Raw genomic sequence first — 22,385 nt, 5'->3', positions numbered from 1 at the left:
ATACATAAAAAGTGAACTAAGACATTTAAAGTTAAAATAGATAAGTTTGATAAAACTAAATGTTATATTATTTTATTTTCTTAACAGTTTCAAATACGATACTTTCTAACAAGTTCTAAACGAAATTGGCTTCGCTCCCACCTCCTGGTGTGAAGCTTGTGGAATACCTACCTCGTTGATTTCGCAACGAGAGGCATATAGCTAGAATAACCTTCTAAATGTATTTTGTACCACCAACACCTTATATCTTTTACTAAGATGATTAAACGTGAACAATAAATATTTAAGAATGTTAAAATATTTTAAAAGTGCACACATGCATGACGTTGTCTGTAGTATTATCCCTAAAAAAATAGACATATGTAACACGCAAACAAGACATTTTGTAATCTATATTTTATTATAAATTTATTTTACTTTTTAATTTAGCTACTCTTATACATAAGATTTTGCCTCATTTTTTTTTATTATATTTTATACTTTTTTTTCTTTTTTTTTTCTTTTAATGGTTTTTTTAACATTATGTTTCAGTGTTTCACTAAATTATATGGGAGCAAACATATCTATGATATTGTGTTTGTGTTATTGTCTATAATAAAAAAAAAAAACGTGCAAAAATGATGGTTGAGGCCTGCAACACGGGGATTCGGACATACATAGTTAAACATTTTATTTATACGCCTCGTGTGACTCGGAGGTGAAAAACAAATTAAATACACATACTACCTAAATCATTCATTATATCCTTTACTAAGATGATTAAACGTGAACAGTAAATATTTAAGAATGTTAAAATATTTTAAAAGTGTACACATGCATGACGTTGTCTGTAGTATTATTCCTTAAAAAATAGACATATGTAACAACACGCAAACAAGACCTTTTGTAATATGTATTTTTTGTAATTTTATTTTACTTTTTAATTTAGCTACTCCTATATACAAGATTTTGCCTCATTTTTTTAAAAAAATATTTTATACTTTTTTTACTCTCATTTTTTTAATGGTTTTTTTTAACATTATGTTTCACTAAATTATTATATGGGAGCAAACACGTCTATGATATTATGTTTGTGTTATTGTCTATAATCAAAAAAACGTGCAAAAATGATGGTTGCGGGCTGCAACACGAAGATTCGGACATAAGTAGTTAACATTTTATTTATACGCCTCGTTTGACTCGGAGGTGAAAAACAAAATAACAACACGAGATTCGGACATAAGTAGTTAACATTTTATTTATACGCCTCGTTTGACTCGGAGGTGAAAAACAAAATAAATACACATACTACCTAAATCGTTCATTTAAAAATGAAAATTAGAAAATAACTATTATATGATATTCTTAACAAAGTTTAATACATAAATCAATGATTTGATAGGAAGAAAAAAAATATATAAAATCGAACTAAAAGTTGATTATGGGATCAAGCCATGGTTCAAACCATCCTGTGAGTTTTTGCCTTTTGGTTACTGATAATCAGATGTGAAATTGAGCGCCTCTCAGCTTTACTAGAGTGTACTTACTGGTTGAAACATTATGATCATCTACAAGATATAAGAAGATACAAATTGGCGTGTAATTTCCTAAAGAATTTAAGAAAAAATGATGACTCGAATCCATGACTTACTAGCTGTTACAATTTATTATTGAGAAAAAACAAAATATGACCAGCAAACTAATGCGCCTGATGGAGAGTATAAAACAGCTTTTCTTATGCTTGTTGGTTGCAAACTTTCCACACCTTTGTTACAATATAAGGGTAACACACATGAATTTCATGTCTCCATCAGATCATTAAGGACGCAAATTATAACCAATTCCTAGAATACCACAATCATAAATTCGTTTTAATATCACTGATGTTGGGTCAAACAGGAAAAACAGTTTAAATTGGATGTAAAGAAAATAGTCAAATGTGTTGAACATATCAAACAGGTTAAAAGACTCATATTATGAATTCAAATAGTATTACATCGATTATATATTGTTAATTAACTATAACTATATTTCATATGCTAATTATATATCAAAAAGTTTCCAGAAAATACTTGTTGGTCGACCCAACCAGTTTAGACTTTAGGATGCACTTGAAAGTTACCGGAATTTGAAGTGACCCATTTTGACATGCCATCAGCCCGTAGGCACCTCCATTTTTCCACCTCTAGATAATAAAAAGAGAAATTAAACATGATCACAAAGAGGAGAGTTGGTACCTGTATGCTTAAAATAAGAAGTAGTTTCGAGAAAGTGGAACACTTGTAGCTGCAGTGCATGTGAGATGCACACCATCCGCAGTCACCGCGTATGTCTCAGGATCAACCTCAATGTTTGGAAGTGCATCATTCAGTTTCATGTCGAGTTTCGTGAGCTTCCTAACATTTTTCACACTTATTACCTTCTTATTGAGTCCGTAGAAGGTCTTTATATTGCAGTCCAAAGCAGCCTGTTGATCCAATATGGTATCAAGCTTCTAAATAAAAATGTGTATATGTTTGTGTAATAGTGAGTGGAGAAATATGTTCATGCCTTGCTGACAAAAGCAATGGAGTTGGAGCTTCCAGCCTTGCCAAATGCCCCAAACATGGGTCTCATTATAACCTGCAACAAGTAGCAAGCTGCATTTAACAATTTTACCAGAAACTCGGAAATCAGTACAATTTGATTACCGAGGTCAGAAGGAGATCTAGTTTTTCATAATTCTGATATCTATGTTCACTTAACAAGTTCCATAGTTGACACTTTTATAGATAAATAGAAAGGTTTGTATTACCGGTTGAGGAGTAGGGATGCTTGCATTAGGATCCCCCATGTTAGCCCATGCGATGTCACCTCCTTTAATCACCATTTCCGGTTTCACCCCAAAAAATGATGGCTTCCAAATTACAAGATCAGCTAACTTTCCCACCTGCAACCAGTTTATTATAATTAATCAAGGTGGACATCCCAGTCCATTAACATATAGATCGTAAGCAAAAAAAAGGAGCTTAAACGAGAATGATTCAAATAAGTCAAAGTCTACCAAGTCTACTATTAATGGATACAAACTCTGGATTCACTTCATTCAATAGGGTATGTTGTAATGGACAAACAAAATGTGAATGTGGACCCAACCAGAACCAGGATGTTTAGACCAATAATAAAAATGGCATGTTGCGAGTAGTTTCAACCAAAACCAGTTTTGATCCATCACCTGGCATTCCCATCTTGTCACCTCAGTTAATTGTTAGCATACATGATATTGGATATATACAAACATACAAGTTGTGAACTTGTGACCAAAACTCAAAGGTTTTCTCAGATGAAAGATGCCACGGGTTTCTGATTACGAACCTCAACTGACCCAACATGGTCAGAAACACCATTAGCTATTGCTGGATTTATTGTGTACTTGGCGATAAAACGTTTGATGCGGAGGTTATCATTTTGTGGTATGTTACCATCAGTCGATCCTCTTTGTAACTTCATCTTGTGAGCTGTTTGCCAAGTTCTTGTAATTACCTGATACATGAACACACCAAATTTGAAGTATCAGCCACTGATTAACAAGTCCTTTCTCAGATGTATATAATAACAGCTAACCTCCCCAATGCGGCCCATCGCCTGTGAATCAGATGATATGATGCTTATTGCCCCCATATCATGTAAAATGTCTTCGGCAGCAATTGTTTCAGCCCTGATCCGCGACTCAGCAAAATGTACATCCTCGGGTATGTTCTTATCAAGGTGATGGCAGACCATCTGTGGAATATTGGCTAATATGAGAAAAGAAAATATAGCAGCAAAATTTGTCTTTAATTTTCTAAATGAACCTACCAGCATATCCAGATGCTCATCTATTGTGTTCTTAGTGTAAGGACGTGTTGGATTTGTTGAAGAGGGTAAAACGTTTTTAACACCACATACTTTAATAATATCTGGAGCATGACCACCACCTGCACCTTCACTGAAACAAAAACATTTACATTACTCAGTTACATCTTATAAATTCTAATTAGATATTAGTTGAGTGTCTAAAAAGTGGTCTGGGAAAGCCCTTACCTGTGGTATGTGTGAATTGTCCTATCTTTAAATGCGGCAATTGTATGTTCAACAAATCCAGATTCGTTTAAGGTGTCAGTGTGGATATTAACCTATCACAATAAGAATTTAGTGAAAAAGGAAGACAAGTGAAAGTAATTCAAATCTTCATATTTCCTCAAAGTTGTAACAGATAAGCAAACCTGGATGTCATACTGCTCAGCAACCGCCAAACAGTTGTCTATAGCAGCAGGGGTTGTTCCCCAATCCTCGTGGAGCTTCAGTCCCATTGCACCAGCCCTAATTATTTCATGTAGCCCTTCTGGTTTAGCACTATTACCCTGGAAGCCAAACATAGTAAATGCACTTCAGCATTATGAATAAAACGGCTCTTAACTGTGTACGTGTTTCATACATGCTTAACGCAAAGGTGGGAAGATGCACAGGTGGGGTAGCTGGGTAGGGTTGAAACTGGTTATTTATAGTATGTGGGTTAATTCGGGTTGGATTGATTAAGAACATCTTTGTGTCCATCATAAATAGTCAAATAATTTACTAAATATGACTAGAAACTAAAACAATTTAAGAGGCTATAAGCATCAAAAAGCACACGTTGCACAACCCATTTGACCTGACCATTAGGGATAAACCATTACCGAAAACACCCCATTCATAATTGAAAACGTCAAAATTGCCACCTCTTATAAGAATAAGAAGTTAAAAATAAAGAAAATTATTTCTCCATTCAAAAAGAAGAAAGTATACTTTCCCAGTAAATCCAAAGTTAACTGGTATGTCATCGGTTGCTTGCAACATTAATTTCATATGTATAGGTCCAGGAGTACATGTAGTTGCACGTGTCCCCTCAGCAGGTCCCGTCCCGCCTCCTATCATAGTTGTGATACCTAAACAGCATCATATCCAGGAAATAAAATTAAACTAGAGTTGAAAGAGCATGTTTTCTAATAACTTATTCGATTTCCAGCGGGCTAACTACATTAATATTCATCATGTTTTATTTGAAAGTTGACATATAAGGATCATACCGCTAGATATTGCTTCATATGCCAATTGAGGACATATGAAGTGCACATGACAATCTATGGCACCAGCTGTCACTATCATGCCTTCTCCAGCAATGACCTCAGTGCTAACCTGACCAAATCATATGTTAGATATAGGGGTAGCAATTTAGACCTAGCCGATAGGGTAATGCTTTAATTCTAAAAGGTCAAAAGCGCCCAAGTGGATATTTGATGGTGATACCTCCTACATCATTTTATTCACCAAAGATAGATCATTATCCAGATAAAAAAACGTAATCATATATTCATATTTAACCCAAAAATCCATATAAAAAGTGTTTCATGTCAACCCAATCCTTCTCAAGTCTCAACACACACCAATGAAGTACACACTTTATCTGTCATCCAATCCAGTCGAAGGGCCACTCAGCCCACTGTTTGGACTGCTGAGTATAGGGTTCTACCATGATGTCATTAACTCACCCCGATGATCATGTTATCGGAGACACCATTCATGGCATCAGGATTTCCTGATTTCCCAATGGAAGAAATGTAACCTCCTTTAATACCTATATCTGCTTTGTAGATTCCTGTATAATCAATTATCAAAGCATTTGTAATGACAGTATCCAAGCAATCAGATGCAGAATACCCTGAAGCTTGTCCCATTCCTTCTCTTATAACTTTTCCTCCACCAAATACACACTCGTCCCCAAAAACAGCAAAATCTCTTTCAACTTCAGCAAACAAGTCAGTGTCACCAAGCCGAATTTTGTCTCCAGTAGTAGGACCATACATATTAGCATAAGCCTCATGGGTCATTTTACAAACCAGGGGAGATCCTTCTACAATCAAACCAATACTGCAAATCAAAACACAAACAATTATACTATATATAGAGATAGATGAAACATTTACAGAAATCAGACCATGAACTTTAGATATATTAACTTGGTATTAGTATCCATTAGATTGCCAAATCCTCTTGAACGTACAGACTCCATCACTGCTTCAACATTTGCATCATTGGCAGGGCTGTCTGCAATTGCATTACCTCCTCTTATAATTTGATTGCCACCGATCCTTACGACAGTGACAGATCTTGAATCCCCTGGCTAGAAAAGTAGGTGTGAATGATTCAATGTCATGGTTGTAAACAAAGTTCACAGTTTGCCAAAGAGAACTTACTATCCCACTCAAGAGTAATTAACATCAACGTTTAAAGAACTACCCTAGAATATATGAAGGGAAAAAAATTCACTGTCTGACCTCAAATCTAATAGCTGTTCCTGCCGGTATATTTAATCTCATACCATATGCTTTTCGACGATCAAAAATCAAAGATGGATTGACCTCAATAAAATGATAATGGCTGCCAACCTGAAAGTTTTGCAATCATCACCATTTTGTGATCAATTACAGAAATAACAGATACAAGCTGACAATTGAAGGAAAAACTGATCGATTATTTTAGAAAACGCACACATATTTTAATATAACACACTTGTTAAAAGCATCAGTTGAAATCATACAGAACTATAAATAAATACAACAATTCACACTCCATCTTAGGCAGGACACTTGTTTCAAAATAATAACGATAATAATAAAAGTATCATTTGAATACTGATATTATAATAACACATATGAAATGGGACAAAATTGACTCTTATAGTATTTTGAAAACCAAGACTACATATCAGTCGGATTTAACACAAATCAGTTTACACCAAGCATCTATAAAACAAAGATATGTTAACACAAAGAATGTTACTCGAAATTTCAGAAGAAAAAGCATTAAATGTACAAAGGAAACCACCTGGATTGGTCTATCTCCGTCGTTCGTTACTTTAAGGGTTAGAGCTTCCCTTCCAGAATTAAGCACTATATGCCCCTGTCCAAATAACACTTCACCGGGAATCTTACCACCTTCTATAACTGGAAACTTTTCAAGTGAAGGAACTGCAGAAGCAATAAGCTTTCAAAAATATCAGAGACCTCAAAATCAGGAACTGCATTTGCCAAATGCGGCTCAATGGCATTAAGAGAAGTTCCAAACTCTGAAACATATTTAAGAAAGAGAGGAAGTAACGATTCTTAACACATACTGGTTGTTGTTATGGATAATATTGACATCTAAACAGACCAAAAGGACGAGACAGGTATGCTGAGCTCGGTAATGATAAAAAAACAAAAAGTTCATGTAAGATTACTAACGTGCTAATACATAGAAAGGATATTCCAAAGAGGATGCAGAAAGGATTAGTGTTAAAAACACTAACCTTGCACAAGATCATCCAATCCAAAACACTAGATATGTGAAGCTAATTATGATAGTTAAGTAGACAAAGTAACTCAAATGAATCTCTAAGATGAAAGCACATATTGATTACCTGGAAGAAAAGACCCATGTAAAGCTAGATCCAAATTTCCATTTTCGGTCGATATTGGATCATGTACAGTAATTAGCTTTGTGCCGTCAGAAAACGTCCCCTCAACCTGAACATGAGTTCCAAATAACAGTATCTCTAAATCATTAATTTCTCAAGAATTTAGTAATCTGCACTTTTTAAATGAAATATATGAAATACAATAAATAATTGTAAAATTTAGGGGGGTTAATTTTTCAATACGACGATAGCATGATGCACACGGGGGTTAAACTTGAAATTGAATTGGTTAGATTATAGATAAAATCATGGAATGTGTCAAATTTAGGCTGCTGACACTAAATTTTAAAAATTGCAAGACTAGGGAAATGACTGAAGCTGGATGATGTAGACATGGTAAGCCAATTTTTTGGAAGGATTGCTGCAAGAGAGTTGTGGGTCGAAAATGCATACTGTTTAATCAAGGCTGGTTTGTATATAAAGTTTGAAATGAGTAGGTAGTAGATATAGTGCTTATTGGGTTGTATTGATTTGCTGATGTATAGTATAGGTATTCTGTGATCTTAATCAATAACTGTGGGGAATGTCCACACTGAAAATTGGATTGAAATTTGTAATGGTGTTGATGATATAGCAAAATACAGGTGCTGTCCTCTTTTTTTTTAAATACAATAGAGCATGGTGATAAAGCCAATATATAAGGAGATATAACTTTTAGTAACTAACATGTTCTCAGTATTAAGGAAGAAAAGGTAATGTGTATTGATTAACTGGGAGTGCAAAGTGGGGCATAACTTAGTGCAAATACAAAAAGGAAGCTACCTGAACAGAGTCTAAAAGGTGTGGAACGGTTGAAAGAACTTGTCTTCTGTTAAACAAGTGGAAAATATTTAAGAAATAATTGTTCAAAAAACCAACTTATGGTAACAACAGAGAGCATGACAGTATAATACACCGGATTAGAAAAACATAAAGCAATTTCATGGAACCCTGAATCTTATAGTTTTCGATTAGCAACCAAAAGAGTTTTAACCATCTGAAATTGTTCTTTGTATAAACAATTACAAGTCCAGTTCACATACGATCTAATATTTTCATTACAGACTTCATATTTAACAAGTGATGTACAGAAACCTACAGTTATCAACAACTATAACGACACCTTATACATAAACCATCCAAATATGTTCTTTGTAAAAACAATTTCAAGCCCAGTTCACATACGATCTATTAAGTTCATTACAGACTTCATAAATAACAAGTGATGTACAGAGATCTACAGTTATCAACAACTATAATGACACCTTATACATAAACCATCAAAAATTGTTCTTTGCATAAACAATTTCAAGTCCAGTTCACATACAATCTAATATTTTTATTATAGACTTCATAAATTAGAAGTGATGTACAGAAACCTACAGTTATCAACATCTATAATGACACTTTACACATAAAGAAAGTTTTCTCAAAGTAATATATTACAGGACAATGTACCTTCCTAAAAGCTGTCTCCCAACATCCATTAATTCTGCCACACTCTTATCACCATCATGTACAAATTCCAAAATCTAAAATAAAGGTCAGAGAAACTATCGTCAGATACGACATCAAAAAGCTCCATGCCGACAATTCCAAAAAGGGAAATACACTCCAACTTTGAATAAAATAGCGAACTTCCCAAATTCAAACTTATAGAAAATCTTTCCCAATTTAAACATCCAACGTGTTCATCGGTAATTTTAACTCAAAAGGTTTAAGCTACCTCTTCTTCGCCAATACTACCTACGACAAGTCGAAAAATTAATTCGCCTTCATAAGTATATTTTATTTTTTACTTTTCTGAAATCTTGTTTTTTTAGTGCAAAATTCATATAAATGAAAATTATTTCCAGCTACAACTAAAATTGTCTTACACTTATTAGACTAACTAATAAACAATATTTTTTTCAACTCATTCTAAAATCGGTCAAGTGCTTGAAAATGTCCATCTATAGCCCAAAATAGTGAATATATAGTTTGTGTCCAAAGTTAAACATTGTTATATTTGTATTAAACTTTCAAATATTGCTATCGTATGCATCCAGTCATATTTTTGCCAACATGGCAAATCTATATGAATTTAGCAAAACTGCACATCTACACATAATGGTAATATTAGCAAATCGGATGTAAAAAATGGAAGCGTCATCATAGTGTGGAAAAAAGTCGAATAGTCGTATACCTAAAAACTTAGGGCACGTTTAGTTGTGAAAAATGTTTTCTAGTTTTCCATTTCTAATATTCTAGAAAAATAAAGGAGTTTTCCATCTCTATAAAACAAATGAAAATTTTGAAAACGCGTTCAAAACTAGAAAATGGAAAACAATTTGAGGTTTTCAAAATTTAGAGAATGAAAAGTGAAAAACAATTAAAAAAAAAGTGTTTCCTAATTTTTCATAGAAAAGTTGAAAACAGTGTTTTCAGTTTTCATGGAAAACATTTTTGGAAAAGTATGATTTGAACGAGTAATCTGTTTTCCATGTTTTCTTCAAAAACAAAAATGGAAAACAAGGGGTGTTTTCCCCAACTAAACGCGCCTTATCTGTTCTAAAGTAGTAGATCATAATTCAGTTTATCAACATCAGATAGTCAAAACAAAATGAATATCAAACTCTAATTATTAGAGGACTTACCTGAGTGGCGATAAGTGCAACGGCTTCAACGTAATTAAGCCTTAAACCGCGAGCAAGGCGTTTCTGAGCTAAATATCCGGCATTATGTAACATCAATTTCTCCACCTCCCTCGGTGCTAACTTCATCTTCACTTCAATTCATTAACAAATTATATTAAATTAGGATAACAGGATAGATGATGATACAGTAAAATTATATTAAATTAGGGATTAGAAATACTTACAAGCTGTGATTAAGATTAAGACTGAGATTAAAATTGGACGCAGTAGAGTGAGTGAACTTGCTGTTGGTTGACCTTTTCTCTATTTGAATCTGAAATTCCTATTCATACCATTTTCATTTCCGGTCCTTTGACCTTGTTTTTTTTGTTGAGAAATGACCATGGATTTTTTTACGGTTTATCGGCAGACAGGTATGATTTTCTAAACATTTCTCATTTTCCGTCATGCACTCTTTTATGGCCGGAGGTCCCTATTGGAAGCAGTCTCTCTACCTTTGTGTAGAGGTAAGACTGTCTACAGCTTACCTCCCCATACCCCGCGCAGGAATTGGGTCTGGTTGTTGTTGTTGTTGACCATGGATTTTTATTAGTCTGTCACATTGTATTAACATTACAGCAAAATGCACAAATATATTATGCATAAATGTGTTAGATTAATCATAAGTTTTTATGGTACTAATATCATCACCTGTTTTTTATAGTTATACAAAGAAATTTTTTGACCAGGCCATCGGTTCTTGGATATGATATTTGTATCACATATTCTAAATAATGAATCTACCATATAGTATAACATTATAAACATACTACATTTTGTCACAACCCGTTGTACGAATATCACTCTCCGTTTTTTATACTTCAATCTGCTTTATTTTTATAAAATTTATATATTTTCAGTTTAGGAAGCATTTTGTCAAGACTTTAAAATCTAAGAGGTGTTTGGAATTGCAATTACTAAACAAGTTTTGCGTTTTCAAAATGGATTATTTGTTGCATTTTGAAAAAACATGTCCAAAACTGCGTTTTTATAACAGATAATCACTTTTTCATACAAGTACTTTTTTAGATTATTTACGTTTTACAAACGTAATAATTAGATAATGACTTTAAAACGCAATCACAAACACCCTCTAAATCTCGTCAAGTAACAATCTATGTGGTAAATTTATCTAATATTTTTTATTCTAGGTATTTATTTTTGTTGTGGTTGTTCATTGTTTAAGTAATTTTTTATACCTAAGTTCAAAAGGGGTAACCTAGCTTAAGAGGATTGTGAGATTGAATTATGACTTGTTGGCGATTCTCAACTGATGTAAGATTAGTAAGGCAATCTTATCACCAAGCTTATTTGAGGGTGTTTATATGTATTTCATTTTGTCTTAAATGAGGTCTATGACGAGATATTTATAATGGTCTAGATATAGTCTCCATACTCATAACCTTATTGTGACAATTGCAAAAATTAGAAACTTATTTAAACAACTACCTAATAATAGTTAAGCAAGTTTTTCCTTCTAAGCATGATTAAACAATTTGTCTCAAGATTTAGTGACTTATCATATGATTAAGCTTTTCTTTTGCTCCATGAGAATCTATAACACATGTATAAAGTATTTTCAAGTTTAAATTAGGAAAAAATCCATAAAGAGATAACTTTTTACACAAATTTACTGTTAAAAGGAACCTATTTAATTTTCTTCTTTTTAAAGAACTCCATTTCTAAAAATTTCTCAATAAAGGATATATCGTTAGTTTTTAACAGGGTGCCCCCGTTAAGTGTCACGTCACCGATATCACGTCATCAGTTTTGTTGACGTGGCAGTTGACTTTGACAGACTTATATATATATATAATCGGTTTTATATATCAAAAATCTTATTTTCTTCTTACTTTTCTCTCTCCCCGCTTTTTTCTTCTTCCTTTTCACTTTCCCCCAAAAACCAAAAACCCTAAATTTTATACTTTTCAAATTAGTTCGATTAAACCCTAAATTGGAAGGAAAAACTTGAACTCAATGTACCATAGACACAGGTAAGTTTTAATCTTGCTTTGTTGTTGTTAAAATGAAGTCGATGGATAATTTAGGTACTGTAGATATTCATTATTGTGGTGGGTTATTAAATATTCCATTGCGATACTAAGGTGGAGCCTTGGTTAATATGGTTGAAGTGGGTGAAGTGAAATATCACGACTTTACACTTAAGTCAAAGTCAAACACCACGTCAGCAAAACTAATGACGTGGCATTGGTGACGTGGCACTTCATGGGGGGTTTCTGTTAAAAACTAACGATATACCCTTTATTGAGAAATTTTTAGAAATGTGGTCCTTTAAATAGACGAAAACTAAATAAGTTTCCTTTAACATGAAATTTGTGTAAAAATGTTAACTTTTTTATGAATTCTTCTTTTTACTAAAGACAATCAAGTTTATGATCGGGAGAAGCTCATCCGAAACCAGAGCTAGAAAGGCCTTATTTCGTTTCGTTCCTGTTCTTCACTTCCTTCTTATCGAAAAAAAGGGGGATTTCTCATATTTAGATCTTTCTGTGGTGTGCTCTGTTTACTATTCTTTCGTACTTTCTTCTCTTTACCACGCGATAGGTCAACAAAGCGTGAGCGGGCGCGGAGAAGGAAAGGCCAAAGACTTCAGCCTACGGGAATGAGCAAGGACGGAACAACAAGATGAGGTACCCTAGGCACCCACAAAGAAGGGTCGAAGTTTTTGGTCCTGTAGCTTTACCCGTCCCCCCTTCGTCAGGCGGTGCTTGTGTGGGGGGTGCGCCACCAGAAATCGGGCTTGAAGCTCTCACCTTACCAACGAGCCGGCAGCTGATGGCTGTTGGTCACGACTACTACAAAAAAGCTCCCTGTGAACTTGTGAGGTCAAGTTAGACACTAATTTGATCGTTTTTACAAATATCTATATACAAAGTCTAGTAATTGACTTCATCAAAATGATAATTCAACAATCAACTATAAACCAAAATATAATTACACTAAACTTGAACATTAGAAATACAATGTCAATATATACTTCGAATCTTAACTTTCATATAATGTTTTTGTTTCTTACTCCAAAAAAGCTTAGAATCCGCTAAGATACCGATTCTATTCTTACCTATTCTAAGAAAAGGTTTACTCTCATCTTAGGGTGTCTTTGATTTTACGCTACAAAGCAATGCCAACTCCACTTCACGTTATATTTGTTGGAATATTATCATGTTAAATAAACGCATGTCCGGAAAATATTTAAGCTTACGGGGTCACACGAAATGACACGTATACACTATGTAAATATGTTCACGAAATGATTAATAAACATTCGTTAAAAGTCAAATATATATTTATTAATTAAAAGGGAATGACTTTCGACTTCAAGAGGATAAACACAAAGGGTTGTGAGGTCGTGATCAGGTAATAGCATACATATGTAGTGGTGTCAAGTGTGCGATCGTAAAGAGGTTTTACTTTAAACCCTAATAATAATAATTATCATTATTATTTGATTATCGAAAGCTAAGCTAAAAGGTACACATTACATATGATTTATTCCGTTGCGTACTCGTGTAATTGTTTATGATAATAGTTATGAAGAGTTTTTTGTACGGATAGGAACAAAATTCAACCCAATGGTGCAACTAGGAACTTTACTCAAAACTTTTGCAAAACAAGGAAGTCCGGTGTCTAAGACACCGAACTTGGCCACTTACATTGAAGTCCGGTGTTGTAGACACCGAACTTGCCCAATTTATTTGTAAATCTGAAATTGAAGTTCAAGGACCACCAACAGATTTACTCCATGTGGGCAAGTTCGGTGTCTACAACACCGGAATTCAATGTATGTGGCCAAGTTCAGTGTCTTAAACACCGGACTTCCTATTTTTACAAATATATGGGTCTTGTTCAACAGAGGGAGTTTTTGTCCCATCCGTACAAATTTTTCTACTTATGAATCCTAAACAATAATATCACTTTTGATAACAGACTTTGAACACCCCATTAAAAACTCAACTGTAATGTATGATACGAGTATGTCCAGACAATACAATACTTGAATCGTAAGTCCAATGTCCGTGTCACAAGAAAAAAAAAAACACTGTCCTGTAATCAAGCGAAAGCTTAGTTCATGCTCCTTTAGAAGCACAGAGCAGATAGAGAAGCATCTCGATCAAGCGCCTTTCTTCTTGCTGTCTTTAGCTTGTTGGGCATCTTTTGTAAGCATTCTAGGTGCAATCGCCATGGACATGAGCTCTTGAAACAGCAGTTTACATGCGTATGGAATATGCACCTACACACATACAATTGTGTTACATCTGCTAACTCTATAAAGTAGGTGGCATAACGAGAGGGCCAGTCAGGTTGGCTCTCGGATCCAATATGAGTAACTTATGTTTTATGAATTACAATACACTATTTTGTTTACCGTTTTGAGTTTCTACTATTTGAATTAACATTGTCAGGAGTTTTATGCAATGTATAACCAGGGGTGACAACCTTTTACTGGTAAAAAAAAAAAGTTTCATGCAATGAAAAACCCTGGGCAACTTTGACTAGTTCAAACTCATTTTCTTGTATACTTTTTTATTTGACGCATTAGAGATAAAACATAACCCAAATTGACGAGTCAATCATAAACAGATACTAAGTAAAGGAAACGACTATCACCTGAACGATATCAGTTTTGTTTCTGCAGCTTCTGCACTCAAAAGAACTCTTTTTGAGATTAGCAATGGCAATCAGACCACAATGCTCACAGACATGAACCCTATACGCATCACTCTGGTCAAAGAGTCTTTCTTTAAGAAAATGAGCAGCACCATGAGCAATCATACAGTCTCGTTCCATCTCTCCAAACCGAAGCCCGCCATCACGTGACCGTCCCTCAGCAGGCTGCCGAGTCAGGATCTGAACAGGACCACGTCCACGTGAATGAATCTTATCGTCCACCATATGCTTTAATCGTTGGTAGTAAGTCGGCCCAAGGAATATCATAGCCGGAAGCCTTCGCCCTGTATGGCCATTGTACATAGTCTCAAACCCACGCATCTGGTAACCACACTTATGAAGTGCCCTACTGATATTATCCACCTGCAACATCAACCAATGGGTCAATACGTTATGTAATGTTCGATCATCAGAATCAAATAATCCTTTGTAACTAAAAAAATCAGTAGAAGAAAGTGTTCTGATGTGCTTCTGCTATTTACAGTTGTAATAATCAGAAGAGTGTCTAGCAAATCTTATTACATCCAGTGAATAATAGATACAATGCAAAAAATGCCATTATTACAAAAAAATATGTTTTACTAAATTGGAGGAGGATTAAGCGCATACATTTACATATCAGAAACAGAATTTGTTCATACATTCGCTAGAAGTTGATCGAAATAATCAGATAAACACTAATCAGTCCCAAAACACAAATCCAAACATCCCAATCGCAAAAGTAGGGTGATGGAATTGAACTAAATAAAATAGTAGCCAACTTCAGAAACTGTATTGAGACAGACGAGATAATGGGATAACTTACAGTAACGTCTGTGAACGGAGTAGCATCTCCTTCTTTGCCCATATGTGCTGCAACCTTCCCCATGATACACTCAATAAGTTGACCAATTGTCATACGAGAAGGGATAGCATGAGGATTGACAATAATATCAGGGGTGATGCCTTCCACAGTCCATGGCATGTCTTCTTGTGTGTAAGTCATACCCACAGTTCCCTTTTGCCCATGTCTACTACTGAACTTATCTCCAATTTGGGGTATCCTTACAGATCTCACTCTCACTTTCACAAACTTTAACCCATTAGCATTTGTTGTCAGCATTACCTGTAGTCATGCCTTTAACGTCAGCAAAAGAAGTGGCAAATGAATGGGCTGGATAAAGGATCCACAAGTAAAGATCGTCTGGGTTGAAACAGTTCAGTTAACTTGGAACAAAGACACTCACCTGATCAACAGTTCCAGTTTCACTGTGACGTAAGCTTGTGCTGTGATCACGATCAGTGTAACGAGAGGCCATCCCCTGAGCATCATCCTGCACAAGCGAAGTTGTTTTCCCGATTATCACATCCTCACCTCCAACTTGTGTTCCCTATATTACAATGATTGTGTTTTTACAACAACGGATGCAGATAAGAACTAGTTTTGCATCCTAATAGAACAAAACCAGCACTCACAGGAGAAGCTAGACCATCATGATCCAACTCACTATAGTGAGCATCAGGCCTCATACCCTGTAAAAATTAAGAGAAGTCAAACACTAGTCCACAGTTAAGAACTTCTAAACTGATTGAGATGACCCAAAAACCATTTCCTCGTCGACTTCCCTTAATTTTATAAATAATTAAACACTAGTCCACAGCTAAGTGATTAAAACGGATTGGGTTGACCCAAAAACTATTTCCTCATTGACTTCCCTTAATTTTATTAATAATTAGTAATATAGTGAGGCATTGAGCATTGTATACAAACCAATTTTATAAAAAGAGCCAGCTTTCCAGGTAAAGCAATTTTAGGAGGTTGTAAAGCGTACAAGTATAGTCTGGCGATGGCGAAACGTTGTACCTATCTGACTCGTAGTCAAGAGATAGATAGAAAATCCAGATTGATCCGTTTTACTTTAGATGGGCTAAAATTATCCCCTCAACTGGTCTTGAAGGTTTACTGAAATAACACAAGGTTTACCATGGTGTCAGCTCTATCAGGTTTACCAAAACGTTCTTTCCCAAGTGTCACCGTCTTCTTTTCTTCATCCCTGTACTAGATATACAATCAATAAATAGAAAAAACAATATAATGTGTGTTGCGAAAAACTGAATAGATGAATCGATTGACAAAGAACCTATATGAACGGAAAAAAAGTGATCTGAAGAAACCACGGTCGATTGACGACTGGTTCATGATAACTGAATCTTCTTGATTATATCCAGAATAACACGAAATTGCCACAATTGCGTTCTGAAGAAGAAAAATAGAAGTCAGGGACAATATTCAGAGGATTCCACCCATTTACCCGTTTTTTTATTAAGATGAAAAATAAAACATCTTATAAGAATTTAGAATACTTACAATGCCAGCTGGGAGCTGTCGGAAGTGAGAGTGCTCCATCGCTCGAGTTGTTACAAGAGGTTTCTGCGGATAGTAGAGAACGTATGCCAACGTATCCTATTACAAACATTATTGGAACAAATTGTAAGAAAAATAACAATAGGTAATCACACGAATTGATTTCATGAAGAAATTCATATTACATACCATACGGAGCTGGAAGTTGGTGACATAGATCCCCATCGCTTGCTTACCCATGGCTGACTGATAGGTATTACGTGGAGACTGTTCAAATATGAAATGATAAGATATTGTCAACCAGTGATATAAAGTGCAACACTGTAAAGACTAGACTTTTTACTACAGAAACTCACCTGATTGTGGTCAGGAAATGGTATAATGGAGGCACAAACACCCAAGATCAATGATGGATGGATTTCACAATGGGTATAAGTGTCAGAATAAGACTCGTCTGGATTTATCCTGGCGCTTACAAGATCCTAACCCCATCAAAAATACATATTAATACATAGAACTAATCAGGAGGATGAAAAACTCAACCAGTAAAAGCAACTTGTATGATCACCGAAACCAGCAATTTCAGATAGACTGAGGCAGAACGGTTTGCTTTGTCCAGTATATTTCACATATAATTAGAACATTAAATAAAATTACTAGCACTGATTTCCTTTCTTAAAATATACTAGCAATTTAAGAGCCTGTGAACACTTCAGAATGCTTTTTGTAGACTATGAAACTGTTCACCAGGTTTCCTTTTCAGCTAATTTTGTTAATCATGCCATTTGACCAATTAGCAGGCAGCAACATATCGACCAAAGTTAACTTGTTTTGGACAAAATGGGTAGAAACTGCCACCCTCTGCTTTGTGCTTACATTAATGGTCATGGCAATCATAGTAGTCTCTTCTTCTTCAGTATCAATGTACTCGATGAAACCATTTGATACAAGATCATGCCAACCACCATCTTCTGGGGTTTCCTGTGAAAGGATAATTGCAGAATAGAAGTTCCTGAAGAGAAGATTAAAGGTGGGCAAATAAAACTTTTATGAACAACTAAATTTTGCATACCCTTTGTTGCAACTTTTGGATGTCTTTCTTTTTAATTAATAGTCTTTGCTTCTCAACAATGAACAGGGGACGACTACAACGGCCATAATCGGTATAAATTCGAAGTTCTTGCAAACGAATATCCCGGACAACTCCAACTTCAGTGTTCACATCAACCTACACATAAAAGATGATTTATATCAGAATACTTGACCCAACTACAAACAAATCTTTGGCAAAGAGTAATAGCATTAATTAATACTCACCCGCCTTCTTAAACTCCTCAGAGTTCTAACTAACATGTCGGGATCACGGTGGATTCCTACCCAACGACCGTTGACAAAGATTTTTGTAGCTTGTGGGATAACAGCAGGAGAAATTTCCTATATTAGACATAAAACCATATTTAATAAAAAAAAAAAGAAAATAGTGTAGATGTATAATTACAAAAATAATCCTTCAAACAAAGTAATGATGTTTACCTCAAAATCTTCTTTACCGTAGTCTTCCAAAAGTTCAATAATTGGATATGTGGCTGATCCAACTGTTATGTGTGTCATCAATGCATGATTTTTCACTAGCCCACATGCCTATTGTTAACATCAACATAGAATAACCGTTAGTCCCATAATATAAACATACAATCCATTGTTCAATTTGTTTCTAGATACAATTTCTTTCTCAACTTGCTTGTGCAATTGATGCAATATATGTGAAAACTATAATTAGAAGCAACCATATCAACATTAATGTCATTATAAATTAAAGTTACCAATTACATTTGTTTAGTCATAGTGAAACTTATGTCATCAATGTGCATAGTTGAAGTAAAACTTATGTTATTGAAGCGCACCTGTCCTTCGGGAGTTTCTGCAGGACACATCATTCCCCATTGCGAGTTATGCAGCTGTCTCGGTTTTGCCAACTTTCCTAGTTAAATGTATACCAACTAAAACATCAAGCACTTTGAAGCTAAATACAAAGAAACAAAAGGAAACAGCAACCAACAATCTCCCAAATTATCATAAGCCATTAGAAAAATAGAAAAATTTACCTTCACGCCCAATAGGAGAGTTGAGTCTACGTAAATGTGACAGTGTAGATACATAAGTCAAACGATTCAACACCTGAAAATTTCACAAAGCATATGTAACAGAAAGAAGTTTAAACGATGGATAAAATTTTATGTGATAAAACAAATGTACAAAACAGCCAAACCTGTGAAACACCAGTCCTTGTTCCAGCAGTATTTGCCTGCCCCCAATTCCCAGTAGCTAGTGCATATTTAAGCCCACTGGTTATCGTTTTTGCTTTAATAGCAAGGTACAAATCAACATCCTTCCCCTTGTCTAAACACTGCAAATTATGAAATATGATGACTGTTTGACCAGATAAAAAAAAATGCTTTTAATGAACTTGAACTTTATAATAACCTTCTGTGCATATTCTCTTGCATCTCTTGTTAACTTTTTAAAGAGCTGCATTAACACGAAAGACAACAAGTTGTTAATACAGTTACCCGTTAATACAATAAACCCCCAGTCTCAAAGAAAACAAAATCCACCATTCTAAATAGGCCTCCAAGCAGAGGACCGGCAAGATCAAGCCTCTTATTTCCATAATGATCTCTGTCATCCTCGGCCCTCCGGCCAAGAGCACATAACAATAGATGGTGGATGATGTATCTGATAAGGGTTGAAAGCAATTATTTCTACATAAAACAAGATGATTACTGACAAACACACGTAATGAAAACTATCGGATTATACCCGAAATAGTATGCTTTCGTAGTTTCACAACTCTCTTCAACCCCTACATGAGGAAGCATTTCTTTTTGAAGAATATCACGTGCGTACCTGTAAATCAAAAATGCTGAAAATAATATATATATGACAATAACTGGTGCAAATTCATCTAAGCTAATACAACAGAGACCAACTTTATTCTCTTCTCTTTTGTGACACCAACAGTGACACCTCTTTTTCCAATGTAATCGAGCGCCACCTGCGATAAGAACAAAGGATCAGAGATATGAGAAAAAAATCTAGCCTATTGATGCAAAAAAAAACTTACTTGTTGATTTTGTATCACAAAAGCTTCTTCTAATGAAGGGCGCAGCAACTCCATCATCTGAGTATCAGCAAAATCATAGCAAATGTGTTCTAATATATCTTTATCAGCAACGAATCCCAGTGCTCGAAACACAATAACGATAGGAATCTCAGTTCGGATATATGGAAGTGTAGCACGAATATATTGACCAGAAGAACCCTGCAATGTAACAGTGTTTGTCAAATAAACAAACAATACTTATAAAGCGAAATGTAAGCAAAAGTATAATAAAAAGAATTCATAAATAAACCCTATCCTATATACATACCCCTTTGGCACTAGTTCGAGCAAGCATCCGTACAAACATGGTACTCGGTGGCCTATTCTGAGATTCTGCCATTGAACGAACTTCAGCCACATAAGCATATTTATTGGGTTGTCTCTTTTTAAACACATAGACATGATTGGTGGCCATAGTTTCTTGAGCAATTAGAACCTTTTCACTCCCATTGATTATAAAATATCCTCCTTGATCATATGGGCACTCTCCGAGCTCAGCCAGGTCCTTTTCTGAATTCTGGTATAGCATACAGTAGCTCGAACGCAGCATTATAGGAATCTGACAACGTTATATACAAGATAATTAGATTATAATTATCAGCATTTCATTTCAAAAAGTCAAAATGAAATTACTTTTTAACTACCTTTCCAATGAAAACTTGACTAAAATCTTGAGTTTCGGTGACTTCTTCGCCATCATGTCCTTTCTTTATAGTCGTTTTTGTTACATCAACGTACAATGGTGCAGAGTACGTTAAATTTCTTAGCCTTGCTGCATTTGGAAACAATGTGGTGGTTCCACCATCTGGCTCTGTCATTATCGGTTTACTCAGATATGTCTGACCAAACCTGATCTTACAGATGGTCTGCAAACATGAAATACGTAAACATCATTGTATACTTCTGATTTAGCAAGTGACTTAAAGAAATTCTCCATACAGTTTCAATCTGATAGACAAAACCGATATGTCTTATTTGAGAAACGAAACAACATAATGTACAGTTTTTATTATGTACTGTATCTTTTTTTTTAGAACGGTATATCCTTCCCTAAATTACACGAAACATCAGGACTTCGAAAAACCCCTTAAATCCACATCCTCTCAAGGTCTTAGACCTTAAAAGCTTCTGATTCAATTCCAGAATATACATAAATTCACAATTATGTAGGGACACAACTAACGTTGAAGGTAGGATAACCACCGTTACGTGTCCGCTTAACTATGTAACCCACCTACATGTTAGACGTGATTCCGTACATCATCAAATTAAACAGGCTTTACATTAGTATACAGCATGACGTACACTAAAAATTAATAGTGACGACCTTCTTTCTTTATTTGTTAAGGTCAAAATCCCTTTTTCGGTCCCAGTTTAAATGTTTCTTTTTGATTTTTTTTATAAATTTTTCTTCTTCTTTTTTTTTTTTATAAATTTTTGACGTTAAATAATGTAATTTCGTTGTTATCAGCATTTGATACACACAAAGGTATCAAGTCACACAATTAATTTGGGACCGAAAAAGTATCGATCTAATCGTTATCGTTGCTTACATGTATTATGTTGATATTAAAAGTTTTATTATCGTTGCCCTAAATCCTGGTTCCGCGATAATCAAGTATTCTCATCACATTGTTGATAGTAGTACTAGTACACAAGTGAAAGTTAACCACCTCGGGGTGATGAGGAAAGGATTCTGATCGGATATCGACAACGGCGGATTGATCAACAATATCTTGCATACTACACTGAATGAAGTCGTTGAAAGAATCCAGTTGTTGATGAACAAGTCCTTTTTCTTCAAAGTAACAACTGATTACTGCCCATGCATCTTCTTGTGTTATCTCATCTGATGAATTCTGATGTTCACATTCTTCTTTTTCTCCTCCTATATCCATTCTATATCTATCTATTCTTTATATATATGTGTGAATTTTTTTTTTTTAATATTATTGGAAAACTGATGATCTTGAATCTCAACAAACAATTTCAACCTAAACTGATTTCAATCAGAACCAATAATAATAATCAACAATATAA

The 22,385-nt window shown here is 34.8% G+C and overlaps 2 protein-coding genes across 4 annotated transcripts; both read right to left on the bottom strand.

Annotated features, from left to right (window-relative positions):
• Positions 1–1,303: 1,303 nt before the first annotated feature.
• On the bottom strand, positions 1,304–10,401 carry LOC122596652 (urease). Of its 3 annotated transcripts, none has more exons than XM_043769265.1 (20): positions 10,335–10,401; positions 10,111–10,241; positions 8,933–9,006; positions 8,258–8,303; positions 7,439–7,544; positions 6,865–7,007; positions 6,315–6,425; positions 5,997–6,160; positions 5,529–5,907; positions 5,067–5,175; positions 4,786–4,925; positions 4,224–4,361; positions 4,042–4,133; positions 3,817–3,946; positions 3,583–3,741; positions 3,334–3,501; positions 2,774–2,908; positions 2,530–2,601; positions 2,217–2,446; positions 1,304–1,823 (listed from the first exon to the last, which is right to left on the bottom strand). In XM_043769265.1, the coding sequence occupies exons 2-19, from the start codon at positions 10,234–10,236 to the stop codon at positions 2,225–2,227; spliced, it is 2,514 nt and encodes an 837-aa protein (XP_043625200.1). In that variant the 5' UTR covers positions 10,237–10,241; positions 10,335–10,401; the 3' UTR covers positions 1,304–1,823; positions 2,217–2,224. The 3 variants fall into 3 exon arrangements, with proteins under 3 accessions (XP_043625200.1, XP_043625202.1, XP_043625201.1); XM_043769267.1 differs by having other exon boundaries at positions 1,304–1,744; XM_043769266.1 differs by having other exon boundaries at positions 1,304–1,547.
• Positions 10,402–14,152: 3,751 nt separating this feature from the next.
• Positions 14,153–22,243, bottom strand: LOC122596669 (DNA-directed RNA polymerase II subunit RPB2-like). Its single transcript, XM_043769287.1, has 25 exons — positions 22,019–22,243; positions 20,990–21,211; positions 20,614–20,904; positions 20,307–20,504; positions 20,173–20,237; positions 20,003–20,089; positions 19,798–19,918; positions 19,667–19,711; positions 19,452–19,589; positions 19,288–19,360; positions 19,087–19,163; positions 18,716–18,823; positions 18,500–18,616; positions 18,255–18,410; positions 18,059–18,163; positions 17,539–17,664; positions 17,372–17,449; positions 17,186–17,281; positions 16,959–17,074; positions 16,802–16,871; positions 16,294–16,350; positions 16,065–16,208; positions 15,644–15,943; positions 14,779–15,201; positions 14,153–14,401 (listed from the first exon to the last, which is right to left on the bottom strand). Exons 1-25 carry the CDS (start codon positions 22,241–22,243, stop codon positions 14,282–14,284), a joined length of 3,558 nt encoding a protein of 1,185 aa, XP_043625222.1. The 3' UTR covers positions 14,153–14,281.
• Between the last annotated feature and the right edge of the window lie 142 nt (positions 22,244–22,385).

Source organism: Erigeron canadensis, chromosome 4 (assembly GCF_010389155.1).
Source record: "Erigeron canadensis isolate Cc75 chromosome 4, C_canadensis_v1, whole genome shotgun sequence".
NCBI lineage: Eukaryota > Viridiplantae > Streptophyta > Magnoliopsida > Asterales > Asteraceae > Erigeron > Erigeron canadensis.
This window is presented reverse-complemented; position numbering and strand designations above follow the sequence as displayed.